Below are 14,900 nucleotides of genomic sequence, written 5' to 3' on the forward strand. Positions count from 1 at the left end.
GCCTCAGTTTTGCTACTACCACTTCAGATTCGGGGCAACCGCGAAGAAATGTGCCAAAGATTGTCAGTGGCCAAAAAACGTGTAAGTAGGCCATCGCTTGTGGCGGTGGCCTCCCATGTTTCTAATCTTTTCTTTTTACAGGATGCAGGAACGGGCGTGCGATTTTTGGTAGACATGGGTGCTTGTCGTTCTCTTTTGCCAAGGAAACTCTTCAAGGCACAACGTAGTCTGTCTACATCTGCCGACGTCCGCTTGGTAGCTGCCAACGGATCTGCGATACCCACCTACGGTTACGAGAACCTCACATTATCGTTCGGAAACGGTAAATTCAATTGGAAGTTTCTCGTTGCTGACATCACAATGCCAATCCTCGGTGCGGATTTCCTCTCTCATTTCCACTTTCTGGTCGATGTCGCCCACCGACGATTGGTCAACGCAGACTCGTACTTGTCGACACCTCTTCAACCCGCCCCCTCTAACCTCGCTCTCCACATCAGCGCACCCACGGATGCCTACGCCCACCTCCTCACGTCGTACCGGGAAGTTTTCCGTCCAGAACTTCACCAAACGCCCACGGTTCCTGCCAAGCACGGTATTTATCACCATATCAAGACGACGGGACCCCCAGTCTTCGCAAAATTCAGACGTCTGGCACCGGAACGATTGGCAGCCGCCAAACAGACGTTCGCCGAAATGGAGAAAATGGGCCTTTGCCAAAAAGCCTCCAGCCCATGGTCGTCACCCTTACACATCGTTCTGAAGAAAGACGGCTCCCTCCGTCTGTGCGGGGATTACAGGCGCCTGAACATGCAAACAGAACCGGATCACTACCCCCTCCCAAACATTGCCGATGTAACCTCCTATCTGCACAAAGCGAAGGTTTTCTCTACGCTCGACCTCCGGAAGGGGTATTATCAGGTGCCTATGAACCCAGAAGACATCCCCAAGACGCCATCAGCACTCCGTTTGGCACATACACCTTCAATTACTCCTGTTTTGGCCTTCGAAATGCTGGGGCAATGTTTCAACGTCTCATGGATGGCATCTTAGGGGACCTCCCTTTCAGTGCATGTTATGTGGACGACATACTTGTGTTCTCCTCCTCAAAAGAAGAACACCTCCGTCACCTGCGCATCGTGCTCGACCGCCTGCAACAAAACGGCCTTGTAGTCCGGTACGACAAGTGTACCTTTGGCGCCAACGAAGTGTCGTTCTTAGGGCACCGTATCACTTCTGAAGGAGTCCATCCCCTCCCTGAGAAGGTAGCAGCCGTTCAGAATTTCCCCGCGCCCTCGACTGTCAGAGCTCTGCAGGAATTCTTGGGCATGATCAACTATTATCACCGTTTTCTGCCAGCCATTGCCGCCACTCTTGCTCCCCTCTACGCCTCCCTCAAGGGCAAGCCAAAGGACCTGAAGTGGGGTCCCCTTCAAGAAGCAGCCTTCTGCAATGCAAAGAAGGCCCTATCAACTGCTGCGGCTCTCACTTTTCCTATCCCACACGCCCCTCTCCTTCTCTCCACCGATGCCAGCGACGTCGCTATTGGTGCAGTACTCGAGCAGGTGGTCAAAGGCTCGCCCCGCCCATTGGCCTTCTTCAGCAGAAAACTGTCCAAGGCAGAATCGGGTTATTCTACCTTCGATCGAGAATTGCTGGCGGTGCACTTGGCTGTCCGTCACTTTCGCCATTTCTTAGAAGGTACGCCCTTCGTCATTCGCACAGACCACATGCCTCTGGTGCACACCTTCACTCGACAGTCTGACGCCTGGTCCGCCCGTCAACGCCGACATCTCTCCGCCGTGGCTGAATACAATTGCACCCTCCAATACGTCCCTGGGAAAATGAATCCCGTTGCCGATGCCCTGTCAAGAAACACGTTGGCTGTCGTTCAACTGGGATTGGATTACAACGCCCTGGCTGAAGCCCAACGACAGGATCCAGGGTATCAAGCTTGTAGGACATCCTGCACGTCCCTCCGTTGGGAAGATTTTCCCCTCGAAGACTCCAACACCACCCTCCTCTGTGACGTCAGTACTGGTAGACTGCGACCTTGGATTCCTGCTCCCATGCACCGACAGGTGTTTGATTTCATCCACGGCCTTTCACATCCCTCGTGCCGTTCTACTGCACAGCTGCTGAAGGCAAAGTTCATTTGGCACGGCATTTCTAAGGATGCTAAGGATTGGGTCCGCGCCTGTACTTCTTGCCAAACTTCCAAAGTACATCGACACATGGATTCAGGAGTGGGCACTTTTCCTCAACCTCAGCGTCGTTTCGCACACATTCATGTCGACGTTGTAGGCCCCCTACCAACATCACAAGGACATCGTTACCTGTTTACCGTCATCGACCGCTCCACTCGTTGGCCTCAAGCCATTCCCATGGAAACTGCAACGTCCGCCTCATGTACATCTGCCTTACTCTCTGGATTGATTTCAAGATTCGGTATCCCTGAGCATATTACTTCTGACAGGGGAACCACTTTCACCTCTCAATTGTGGACGTCATTAGCGAATCTCCTGGGCATCACCCTACATCAGACAACGGCCTACAACCCCACTGCCAATGGAATGGTTGAACGTTTTCATCGCACCTTTAAAGCAGCTTTGATGTCCCGCTGCAAGGATTGCAACTGGTTTACTCAGCTTCCCTGGGTCCTCCATGGACTAAGGACCACTTCTAAAGACGCCCTCGACGTCTCGGCAGCCGAAATGGTGTATGGCGACCCGTTGGTCGTCCCTGCCGAATTTTTTCCTTCTACAACCTCCTCCGACGATCTCCAGCGCATACGTCACGTCGTGGGAAAATTTACTCCGTGCCGCCAGACTTACAAGCCCCCAGCGAAGCATCACATACCAACGGACTTGCACTCTGCAACGCACGTCTTCCTGCGCAACGACACCAGCAAGCCACCACTAACGCCCCCTTACACGGGCCCTTTCCTTGTGATCCGACGCAGTCCGAAAGCATTCCTCCAAAACATTCAGGGCAAAGAAGACTGGGTCTCCATTGATCGTCTAAAACCTGCTTATCTTCTGCCAGATGACCCGCCTACAGTTCGCCTCTCTAGATCAGGGTGTGGCGGGATGTTGCAAAAACAACCCCCACACCCTTGAATCACTCTAAACAGACCAATGTCTCCTCAATACAACCTTTCCCCTTACGTTATCAGCAGCGGGACTCTTGGACAAAAGGACAAAACAAAACAAAAACATGACCTTAAAACTATATATTTCTTACAAACTATAATAAATCAAACCAAACCATCCAAAAAAAAACTTTAAACTAATCAAAACTTAACACTTTAAACTAGAATCACCAGCATCAAAAACTTTACACTATATATACCATAAACCCCATCCAAATAAACGCAAAAAACCCTAACAAACTTAAATCTAAACCGCACACCAACTCAAAATATATGTTTATAAATATTGCGACACCAGCACTGACGCCACACACAAGCCGAACTGTCTTTTCAAGGCAACTACCACTATATGGTAAACAGGAGTCTCTCTCTCTATGCCATATCGGCCTCAACTCCTTGAGTCACAGGTGCCAGTATCATCATCATCATCATCGTCATCATCATCATCATCAATCCAAATACACAGGCCAGGTCGTCAACAGTTGAGCAGTCAAATGAGCGGTACAAACAAAATCTTAATACAGGCCAGGTCATCAACAATAAACCCACTTTCAAAATTCGGTCACTCCAAAGGAGGAATCGCAGCCTGCCAAAATAAAAAAGAAAAACACTTACGAACACTTCTAGCTAACTGAACTATCGCACTATAATCAAAGATAAATAATAAATTGTTCCTATCATTCACAATCACGACAAGCAAAGATAAACAAAACTGTACTTACTTTGAAAATCAAAAAACACTTCCACGCTGGTCGAAAAAATATATATATAATCCAGCTCTCACACAACTGCCTTATGCTGCAGTCAAATAAAACAGCATTCGCTCCGAAACATTCACCACTGTCGTAACCTAACTAAAACATGTAAACAAACAATCTCATTTATACCAACAGTCTTTCTCACCACAAACGATCGTTAACCTAACTACTTTCGCTCGCTAACACAATCTCTCTCTCTCTCTCTCTCTCTCTCTCTCTCTCTCTCTCTCTCTCTCTCTCTCACACACACACACACACAGGATTTGGCAAAACAAAATAAAAATAAAGCAAAAATAAATCCTCCACATTCCTCCCCCCTTACTTTGCCAAATCCTTCTCACACAACACTTACATTATTTTTTTCATAACCCAGTCGCAGTCGGGAACGGGACCTCTACTCCGAGTAACTGGGCCTCCATATACTCTCTCATTCACTTCTTCCTTATCACAATCATTAGCTACATTAACACTATTCCTATCTAAATCCCTATCATCTAATATATCATGTACAATCATATCTACCTCGTTCTCATCTGGCCCTATAATTACACTCATTTCTGTAAACAGTTCATCCATTTCATCAAAAACATTCTCAACTTTAGTAAAAGATTCATTCATACTACTAATCATTCTCCTATCTCTCACTCTCGCATTCGTCATCCTTTCTTTTACATCACCTAAGGAAAAGCCACACACACTATAGGTATCATTCATACTCAGCCATGATTCATCTGTATTAATACATTTATCCTCCACACTCACTTGCACATTTACACCCTTGTCATACTTATTCGTATTCTTACCTATTCCTATAAATTTCCCTTGCACTTTCTCCTCACTTAAAACTTTCAAACGCCTCTTTTTCCTATATTCAACTAACACTAATTGTTTATTTTCCAGCCCTAATTTCTCATGCATACTAGGTTCATACTTGCTCATTTCTAACCAATTATCCATCCCATTCTCACAAACCTTGATCCTATTCCTTCCACACACACAGGAGGACTCACCCAGCTGAACCCTCTCACACTCTAGTTTCCCGAACATCCTGGCTGACTTACTCCCTTCTTCCTACATACTCTAGCTACATGCCCATCTGCACCACATTCAGTACACTTACCCCGCGGCTCCTTGCACATTCTAGCATAATGACCATCCTTACCACAATTACCACAAATCACATTCATACGATTACTCCTACATCCACTTGCTACGTGCCCAGTCATACCACACCGATAACATTTTACCCCTTTCTCTTTCGTGCACTCGCTAATTCTATGCCCTACCTCACCACATCCAAAACAAGCACCAAGAGCCCATCTACATTCATTCTTCTTATGTCCTACTTTCCCACACCTATAACACTTTTCATCACGGACACGGCTATCTGACATACCTCGATGTGCACTCACACTCCTATCCCTCCAAACCTGATTCCCTTGCCTAAACCCTTCATTTGTCCTTACAGGTATTCCCACATTACTCGCCCTAACACTCCTATCTACTACACTATCAGCTACCCTCATCGGTCCTCTCATAACAGCATCTCTAAAACTAACAAATTCTGGCACACTTTCCTCCATTCCAGTTCTTACACTCACAGATTTACTTTCTTTCATACACCTATCCAACTCGTAATCCTCAACTATCTCTAAAATATCATCCCATGTCAATCTTTCTTTCGTCCACCTCATTTTCTCCTTCCGTTTCAAATTAACAAACTCAGCAACATTCTCGGGTACAGTAGCCAAAAACTTCCTCATTAACTCCTTATTCTCATTTATACCTTCATCCCCATACTTCTTCCTAGCTAACGTTTCCAACCTACATACGTATATTGATATCGCTTCTCCTGCATTCATCCGTGCTTCATCAAAATCATTCTTACGCTTATACTTAACACTCCCTTTCATACGTTTTACCTGCTCAATTATTCTCTGTTTCACACTTTCATAATCAACGTCCCCTACACTCATTATCACTCCATACATCGTCAACAAATACCCAGTCAAATATTCTCCTAACTCCCTAGCCCAAACTCTTTTACTATCACCATACTTATCCTGACAATACCTCTCATATTCCTTGAAAAAATCATATACATCCCTACTGCTATGCTCATTGAACCTTTCACACCGAGGTACCTCTCTCATAAACACAGTCTTACACACATCACGTTCATTCTCACTGCTATCATCACTGTCCACTCCCTTGTTACCTTCTTCCTCATTCGAATATAATGAATCCACTTCCACACTTAAATTCCTATCCTTAACCATTCCCTTCTTACCCTTTTTCTTACTTACCACTTTCACCCATTCACGATCGTCCTTGCTATCAGCCTGATACTTTTTCTTCTCTTTCTTCACATCACTTTTACCTTTCCTTTCATCTTTCCTCTCCCCTTTCTGTTCATCCTTACTATGCCTAATTCCCTTATCTTCAATATCACCATCACTATTACTACTATCACTATCACTTCCTTTCCCATTATCACCTACCTTAACCTTCTCTTTCACTACCAACCCATTACCCGAAGCTGAGGACACTCCTCCGACTGCACCTTCACCCATTATAGTTTTCATCATCCCCATGACTTGCCCCATCATATCTTCCATTCGTTTCTCCATTCGTTCTTCATTCTCTCGCATCCTCATCTCAACACATTCTTCCACTCTCTCTACTGTCCCCTTTAACTCCCTAAGCTCCTTCTGCATCGCCGCATTCTCCCAGTTCAACCTCTCATTCTCTATTAGCAACCTCTCCTCACGCTCCTTACTCAGCCGCAATTCCTCCTTCAGTAACTTGTTCTGCTCTTCCATTTTTCATCAACCTTATATCTAAATTCTGTCCTTCGTCCAACAGTCCGGCTTCCTATCCCACCTCGGCAGTCCCTGTTCGGGCGCCAAAATAATGTGGCGGGATGTTTAAAAAACAACCCCCACACCCTTGAATCACTCTAAACAGACCAATGTCTCCTCAATACAACCTTTCCCCTTACGTTATCAGCAGCGGGACTCTTGGACAAAAGGACAAAACAAAACAAAAACATGACCTTAAAACTATATATTTCTTACAAACTATAATAAATCAAACCAAACCATCCAAAAAAAACTTTAAACTAATCAAAACTTAACACTTTAAACTAGAATCACCAGCATCAAAAACTTTACACTATATATACCATAAACCCCATCCAAATAAACGCAAAAAACCCTAACAAACTTAAATCTAAACCGCACACCAACTCAAAATATATGTTTATAAATATTGCGACACCAGCACTGACGCCACACACAAGCCGAACTGTCTTTTCAAGGCAACTACCACTATATGGTAAACAGGAGTCTCTCTCTCTATGCCATATCGGCCTCAACTCCTTGAGTCACAGGTGCCAGTATCATCATCATCATCATCGTCATCATCATCATCATCAATCCAAATACACAGGCCAGGTCGTCAACAGTTGAGCAGTCAAATAAGCGGTACAAACAAAATCTTAATACAGGCCAGGTCATCAACAATAAATCCACTTTCAAAATTCGGTCACTCCAAAGGAGGAATCGCAGCCTGCCAAAATAAAAAAGAAAAACACTTACGAACACTTCTAGCTAACTGAACTATCGCACTATAATCAAAGATAAATAATAAATTGTTCCTATCATTCACAATCACGACAAGCAAAGATAAACAAAACTGTACTTACTTTGAAAATCAAAAAACACTTCCACGCTGGTCGAAAAAATATATATATAATCCAGCTCTCACACAACTGCCTTATGCTGCAGTCAAATAAAACAGCATTCGCTCCGAAACATTCACCACTGTCGTAACCTAACTAAAACATGTAAACAAACAATCTCATTTATACCAACAGTCTTTCTCACCACAAACGATCGTTAACCTAACTACTTTCGCTCGCTAACACAATCTCTCTCTCTCTCTCTCTCTCTCTCTCTCTCTCTCTCTCTCTCACACACACACACACACACAGGATTTGGCAAAACAAAATAAAAATAAAGCAAAAATAAATCCTCCACAAGGGCGCCCTATTTAACATGTACATTTTTAGGGGGGGAGCCATGTACCAACCGTGTTTCACACAATTGTACATAATTCCTTTTGTATATATTATGCTTGTATCTTCGCTCTTCCCTCGCACTAAAACGAACATGAAAATTCATGTCTGGTTTTTCCTCTGTAATATTGTCTGTCTTGTGAACTTGTTATGTCCTGTTGCCTTGAGGTTTTGTATATAAAGGAGAGTGTTCCACAATAATAAAAACTCAGTCGTTTCCAATCTGCCTTTGAGTTCACACCCTTACTCGGCGCCGTCACAATACATATACTGCGGCTGGTTTCACACTTCGTTATGGAGATCTCTCTTATTCCCGGAAGTTATCTCTTTTCAGCCTTTTGTTTCCAAACGACGGAATAACAAGAACTTCTGTTTAGGTTAAATATATTTGAAGGGGATAACAGCAATCGAGAGGACGTCGTGTATCATAAAAGCTACAAAAAGTGTGTGCTTCTTCGGTAATAGGTCAAGACATATATGTGAATGTGTGTGTGTGTATATATATATATATATATATATATATATATATATATATATATATATATATATATATATATATATATATATATATACATACATACATACACTAATAAAGCTGGTAATTTTCTGTATGTGTGTGTGTGCATGTTCGTCTGAGTCTCTCTTGTGTTCGTTATAGAAAAATTGTACAAGGAGCTTACAGAATATTCAATGATTGAATCTTAAACAGTTTTATCGGGAAAGCTTACGGCGCTATTTCAATTTTGATCAAAATCCACTTTAAGGTTTTACGGGCCCCATACTGTAATTACAGACCCCCTAAAAATATATTCCGTGAAATCGGGCATGCTGGCGCTCTAACCTTCCTCAATATTTAAAAAAATTTGCTTAACAATCGAGAAATCTAACTTCGATTTTTTATTTTGATCAAGAACCACATTGGAGGTCTATGGGCCCCATAATTACAAACTCCCTAAAATTATTTTCAAAACTAATGAACCAATTGTATTGAATTTTGACAGAGATTGTATGAACGTGTAAGATTATTTGGGGATATGTTAATTTGGAAATGTGTCCTAAAAAGGGGGATCCTTAGGGGTTGCCCCCCCCCCCCCTCCACACACACACACACAACATACACTGATTTTCTTTTCCACGTGATGAAATGTACAAAAAGTTACAGAATATTTAATGATTGAGTCTTATGTATTTTTTTTTTTCAGTTTTCTATAAAATGATGCCACCCAAACAGAGATTCTACAGAATATTAATGGTTGTCTTATAATTTTTATATATATATTTTTTTTCTACAAAATCATGTCACCCCCAAAAAAGTTCTCATTCGGTAAATTCGATAAACAAATGCAAGAAGAATGGCAGATAGACGTGAGACACAGGATGAAGAACAATGAAAAACTAATGCAAGCAGAATGTCAGCTACATGTGAGACTGGAGATGAAGAACAGATGAATTTAAGAAGGGACACCAATGCACGAAAAATGGCAGCTAGACGTGAAGCAGAAGACGACAATAAGATGAAAATAAGAATGAACAATGAGGCTAGCAAAATGGCCATTAGACGTGAAGCACAGGATGAAGACCAAAGAAATTCTCCCCATGAAAATAATCCTTTATAAACCAAGATACCCCTATGATACAGAAAACATAGTACTAATTGGCTTAATTTCACAGCAATGTAAGCACTGTGATGCTCAGAAATGGAAGAATGAAATTCCTGGATTGTGTTGCAGTGGAGAGAAAATTAGACTGACTTTGTTAGTTGAACCTACTGAATATATAATAAAACGTCTGTGGAACATCCTACCATTCAACATACAACTATACAATAATGCTTTCCAGATGACTTCATTTGGAACAAAGTTTGGGAATGAGGGGGGGGGGGGTTAGGCCCACATTCAAAATTCAAGGGCAAAATTCAGGGCAACGCCGGGTACCCCTGCTAGTAAATATGTAAATCCGTGTATATATATATACATATATATATATATATATATATATATATATATATATATATGTATATATATATATATATATATATATATATATATATATATATATATGTATATATATATACATATATATATATATATATATATATATATATATATATATATATACGTATATGTATATATATATACGTATATGTGTATATATATATATATATATATATATATATATATATATATATATATATATATATATATATATATATATATATATATATATATATATATATACACACGCACGCACACGCCCACAGACACACATGTATGTATCTATTTTATGCGTGATTAAGAGTTTTGAGGGATGAAAGATTAAGAAATGAATTGAAATATTTTACAATTTTATCTACATCAAACATTTCCAATTAAGCTATCATATTTTTTCTTTTATTAAACCTTTATGACAAAGGGCACTTTAATCTGGATTACACTTTTATAGTCATAAGCGTATTACTTTATAATAATTGTGTAATGAAACTATATAAAAATGTGTTTCGAAGGAAATGGGAAACATTTTGAAATCCTTACTAATGAACGTTTTCAAACTAAAATTTATGAAAGTTATGAATATTATTAACATTGTGGCGAGAAAAAAAATCCATTTATTATTATTATTATTATTGTTATTATTATTATTATTATTATTATTATTATTATTATTATTATTATTATTATTATTATTACTTGATAATCAACAACCCTAGCTGGAAAAGCAGGATGCTATAAGCCCAGGGGCTCTAAGAGGCAAAGTAGCCCAGTGAGGAAAGGAAACAAGGAAAAATAAAATATTAAAAGAAAAGTAACATTAAAATGAATTTCTCCTATATAAAGTAAAAACCTTTAACAAAATAAGAGGAAGAGAATAATGTGCCCGAGTGTACCCTCAAGCAAGAGAATTCTAACCCATGACAGTGGAAGACCATGGTACAGGCTATGGCACTACCCAAGACTAGAGAACAATGGTTTGATTTTGGAGTGTCCTTCTCCTAGAAGAGTTGCTTATCATAGCTCAAGTCTCTCTTCTACCCTTACCAATTGGAAAGTAGCCACTGAACAATTACAGTGCAGTAGTTAATCCTTTGGATGAAGAAGAATTGTTTAGTAATCTCAGTGTTGTCAGGTGTATGAGGACAGAGAAAATATGTAAAGAATATGCCAGGCTATTCGGTGTGTGTGTGTGGGCAAAGGGAAAACGAACCGTAACCAGAGAGAAGGATCCAATGTAGTACTCTGTGGCCAATTAAAAGACCCCATAACTCTCTATCGGTAGTATATCAACGGGTGGCTAGTGCCCTGAACTATGACTAAATATTAGAAGTCAAACGCGAAAAATATCCATAATAAATCGTTTCTAATAAACGTTACTTTCGAAAAAAAAAAACGAAAAAAAAAAAGGTTTTGAAGTAACAAAAGAAATATAATTTGAATAGAGTAGTGGGATGAACAATCTATCTTCATAGATTCAATATTTTATATATTTTTTATATTTACATTCATGATGTTGACATAGGCACATTTTTTTTTCTTTTTTTATAGTTCAGTCTAAAAGGGTTGAAACTTTCGAATTTAGAACATTTGCCTTATTTTCTTATACCAGGTCATTGTTATCAATGGAAAACAGGGATAACCTGGTGGATATGGGATTTTTAGAACTTACTTCTGAGTGTCATTGCCATAAGGACTAACTGCCTTTATGGGAAATGTGGGAAATCTGCTCAATTTTTTTTTTTTTGCTTTTTGATAAACTGCTAACATCTCTCTCTCTCTCTCTCTCTCTCTCTCTCTCTCTTTTACAGTATTACACGTTTGATTTTTGTGTATATTATATTATCTGTTAGATAAATCCTACTGTATTGGCACTATTAAAAGCATTATATATTGTGATACATTATTTCAGGAGGCGACACACACGAAGTTAATAGCCATTCATGAATCATTTGCTCAACAAAGAATTTTAACAATAATACTCATAATCTTTAGACATAACAAATAGTAAAGAGATTAAACGTCACCACTTTTTTAAGTTGTGCCATTTCTTTTCATGAGATTGCTCTCATGGAACAGTGAAATCCCTACGGAACTCCGTCTCCCCCCTCCCCCCTCACGACAGAGGAAGTAAGGTGCTTAAGATGAAATTCACGGAGACCATTTACTTCTACAAATGGTTAAACTTGAAGTAAACAAGATGCTATCTGTTTTAGGGACGCTGCCATTTGCGATGGTGTCTTTAAAAAGGGGGTGGGGGCGATTGCTGCAGTATCAATTTTTATTTTTTTTTTCGGGATTAAATATTATCATCACTGTCATCCAAAAAGGAAACTTAATCTGTAGGAAAAGCCAACAAGGCTATTTGCATGCAGTGAAAATCTTAAGCTTAATTAAAAAGAAAAACCTTTATGTGAAATTTATAAAATTAATAATATTTTAACCTGTTGTTGAAGTTAGAATAATTAATGTAGTTGGAAGGCAATTTAGATAATGTGGCCAGAGGAAATAAATATAAAAATGAGCCCACGAGGAAAGAATAGTATAAACATGTCAAAGACCAAAGGGAAGTTTAGTGTAGATTCCAAGCATAGATAAATTACCTGTGGTATTGTTACCCCAAAAATGAATGTTCAAATATTTCGATAAAGAAATAGATCTGCAAATCTTGTACCCAAGCATCCAAGCATTAATATTGTTCTTCATACAAATCAATCTATTGTTTTCTTCTATTCCCAACTATTATTTTTTGGGTCTCCTTCTCTTGTAGGATTTTTGTCCTCATTTTAAAAGCAACGCTATAATTATATCCTCACTCCTATTCTTTGTTCACAAAGATAGAATTTTAAAATTATTGTTATTGTTATTAATTACCTCCGCCAAAGAAGGTGGAAGGAGGTTATGTTTTCGCCCGTATGTCTGTTTGTACATTTGTCTGTCTGTTTGTGAACAACTTTATTGGCCACAATTTTTCTCATAGAGTAGTGAAATTTTCACGTGTTAATTGTTATGTAGAGACGTGGAAGTCATTCAGTTTTGAAAGTCCCATGTCAATATCAACGTCGAGCAGCCTGGTTTCGAGAAAAAAAGTTGCCATGGCGAAGGTCTACACTCTCTTGAGTGTTTTTATAGTTTATTATTATTATTGCTTGCTTATTGGTAAGCAGTTCATTTACCATCATCATCTGTAATTAGCCAGCGAAGAAAATTTTTCATTTATTATAACTATAGGAGGTAGTAGGTTGGCCAAGTCACCAGCCACCCGTTGAGATACTACTGCTAGAGAGCTATTGGGTCCTTTGGCTGGCCAGACAGTACTACATTGGATCCCTCTGTTTAGTGACGGCCAATTTTTCCTTTGCCTACACATTCACCGAATATTCTTACCTATTCTATTCACATTCTCCTTTGTACCTCACAACACCAAGATTTCTAAAAAAAATTTCGCTCAAGAGATTAACTACTGCACTGTAATTGTTCAGTAGTTACTTTACTCTGGGCAAGGGTAGAAGAAACTTTAGCTATGGTAAGCAGATCTTCTAGAAAGACACAAAACAAATCCCACCATTGTTCTCTAGTCTTGATTGGTGCCTTAGCCTCTGTACCAATGGTCTTCCACTGTCTAGGGGTAGAGTTCTCTTGCTTCTGGGTACGCTGGGGCACACTATTCGAGCTTATTACTCTTTCTCTTGTTTTGTTTTTTAAATTGTTTCTGTTTTTAAAATATATTATTTCAATTGTTCATTACTTCTCTTTTAGTTTGTCTATTTCATTGATCCCTATCCTTTCTGGTAAATTTTTCCCCTGTTGGAACCCTTGGGCTTATAGCCTACTGCTGTTCTAAATAGGGTTGTAGCATAGCAAATAATAATAATAATAATAATAATAATAATAATAATAATAATAATAATAATAATAATACAAAGTAAAATGTTTAATTTCTATATATCTATATGTGTAGCTAACATTTCAATTTCATCGAAATATTCAACATATTTACTTCTCTTTATTATTATAAGGCAAATATAGCTTTTGTGGATTCAAGTAATATTTTTCTTTTCCTTTTTACCTTTGGTTCTTACATACTTTGATTTAATACATATCTCGGGAAAGAACAGAGTTAGAGCTATCAGTTGTACTTTAAAGTACTGAAATACTCTTTGATGCCCAGAGAAACTTTGTTCTCAGATAAGCATTCCTAATTAGAGCCTAATGTAAACTCATGAGTTGAAGTCGTGAAAGCTTGTCGTTATCTTAAATACGTTTGCAAATGGAAAAGACATTTTAAGTCTCAAAAACGGCTTTGAAATGTAATTTTCGTGTGAGATTTGGCTTTTAGCATTTACTTATTCCAAATTAACAGACAGGTTTACTTTAACGAACTGTCTGTGGTTTATTTGATTTTATTTAATCCTCTTTATTCGCATTTGCGATTTTTTTAAATCTAGTGGTTAGAAAGATATTGATTTAATTTTATACTTTTTGAATCAGTAGAGATATTTTTCAGTAACGTATTTGTATTTGATATAGAAGAAATTTTCAAGAGATAAGTGCCTCTGTATAAAGTTTGCTATATCAATTTGTCAAGAAAAGTACTAGGGAAATATGTTATACTATATGTACTACACTGCTTTGAAGAAATAATTCGACATTTTTAAGGAGATGAATGTCTTTGTAAGTCTATTCCGGAGAGACTATCCTTAATATGTATTCGATTGTTTTTTAATTTTAAAAAATCATAGTAATGTAACACTACTTGACTGCAAATTTTAGATTGCAATCCTCACTGTAATGTTTCAAAGGTAATTTTGAGTATAAATGTTTCAACGATTACATTCTTATTATTCTAGTCATGTGATTTGCAGTATTATTTACCTTTTCAAAGAAATTATAATCATCTTAAAATTGCCTCGTTAACAGTTTTTGAA

At 38.9% G+C, this 14,900-nt stretch overlaps 1 protein-coding gene across 1 annotated transcript; it reads right to left on the reverse strand.

Moving 5' to 3' along the window:
* Positions 1-3,212: 3,212 nt before the first annotated feature.
* On the reverse strand, positions 3,213-7,702 carry LOC137656868 (uncharacterized). The gene is made up of 2 exons (XM_068391236.1): positions 7,613-7,702; positions 3,213-7,476 (listed from the first exon to the last, which is right to left on the reverse strand). Exon 2 carries the CDS (start codon positions 6,726-6,728, stop codon positions 4,938-4,940), a length of 1,791 nt encoding a protein of 596 aa, XP_068247337.1. The 5' UTR covers positions 6,729-7,476; positions 7,613-7,702; the 3' UTR covers positions 3,213-4,937.
* Between the last annotated feature and the right edge of the window lie 7,198 nt (positions 7,703-14,900).

The sequence above is a fragment of the Palaemon carinicauda genome, chromosome 17, assembly GCF_036898095.1.
Source record: "Palaemon carinicauda isolate YSFRI2023 chromosome 17, ASM3689809v2, whole genome shotgun sequence".
NCBI lineage: Eukaryota > Metazoa > Arthropoda > Malacostraca > Decapoda > Palaemonidae > Palaemon > Palaemon carinicauda.

Excerpts from the sequence above, each read along its gene's own strand:
- LOC137656868 (XM_068391236.1), bottom strand. The coding sequence starts at position 6,728 with ATGGAAGAGCAGAACAAGTTACTGAAGGAGGAATTGCGGCTGAGTAAG.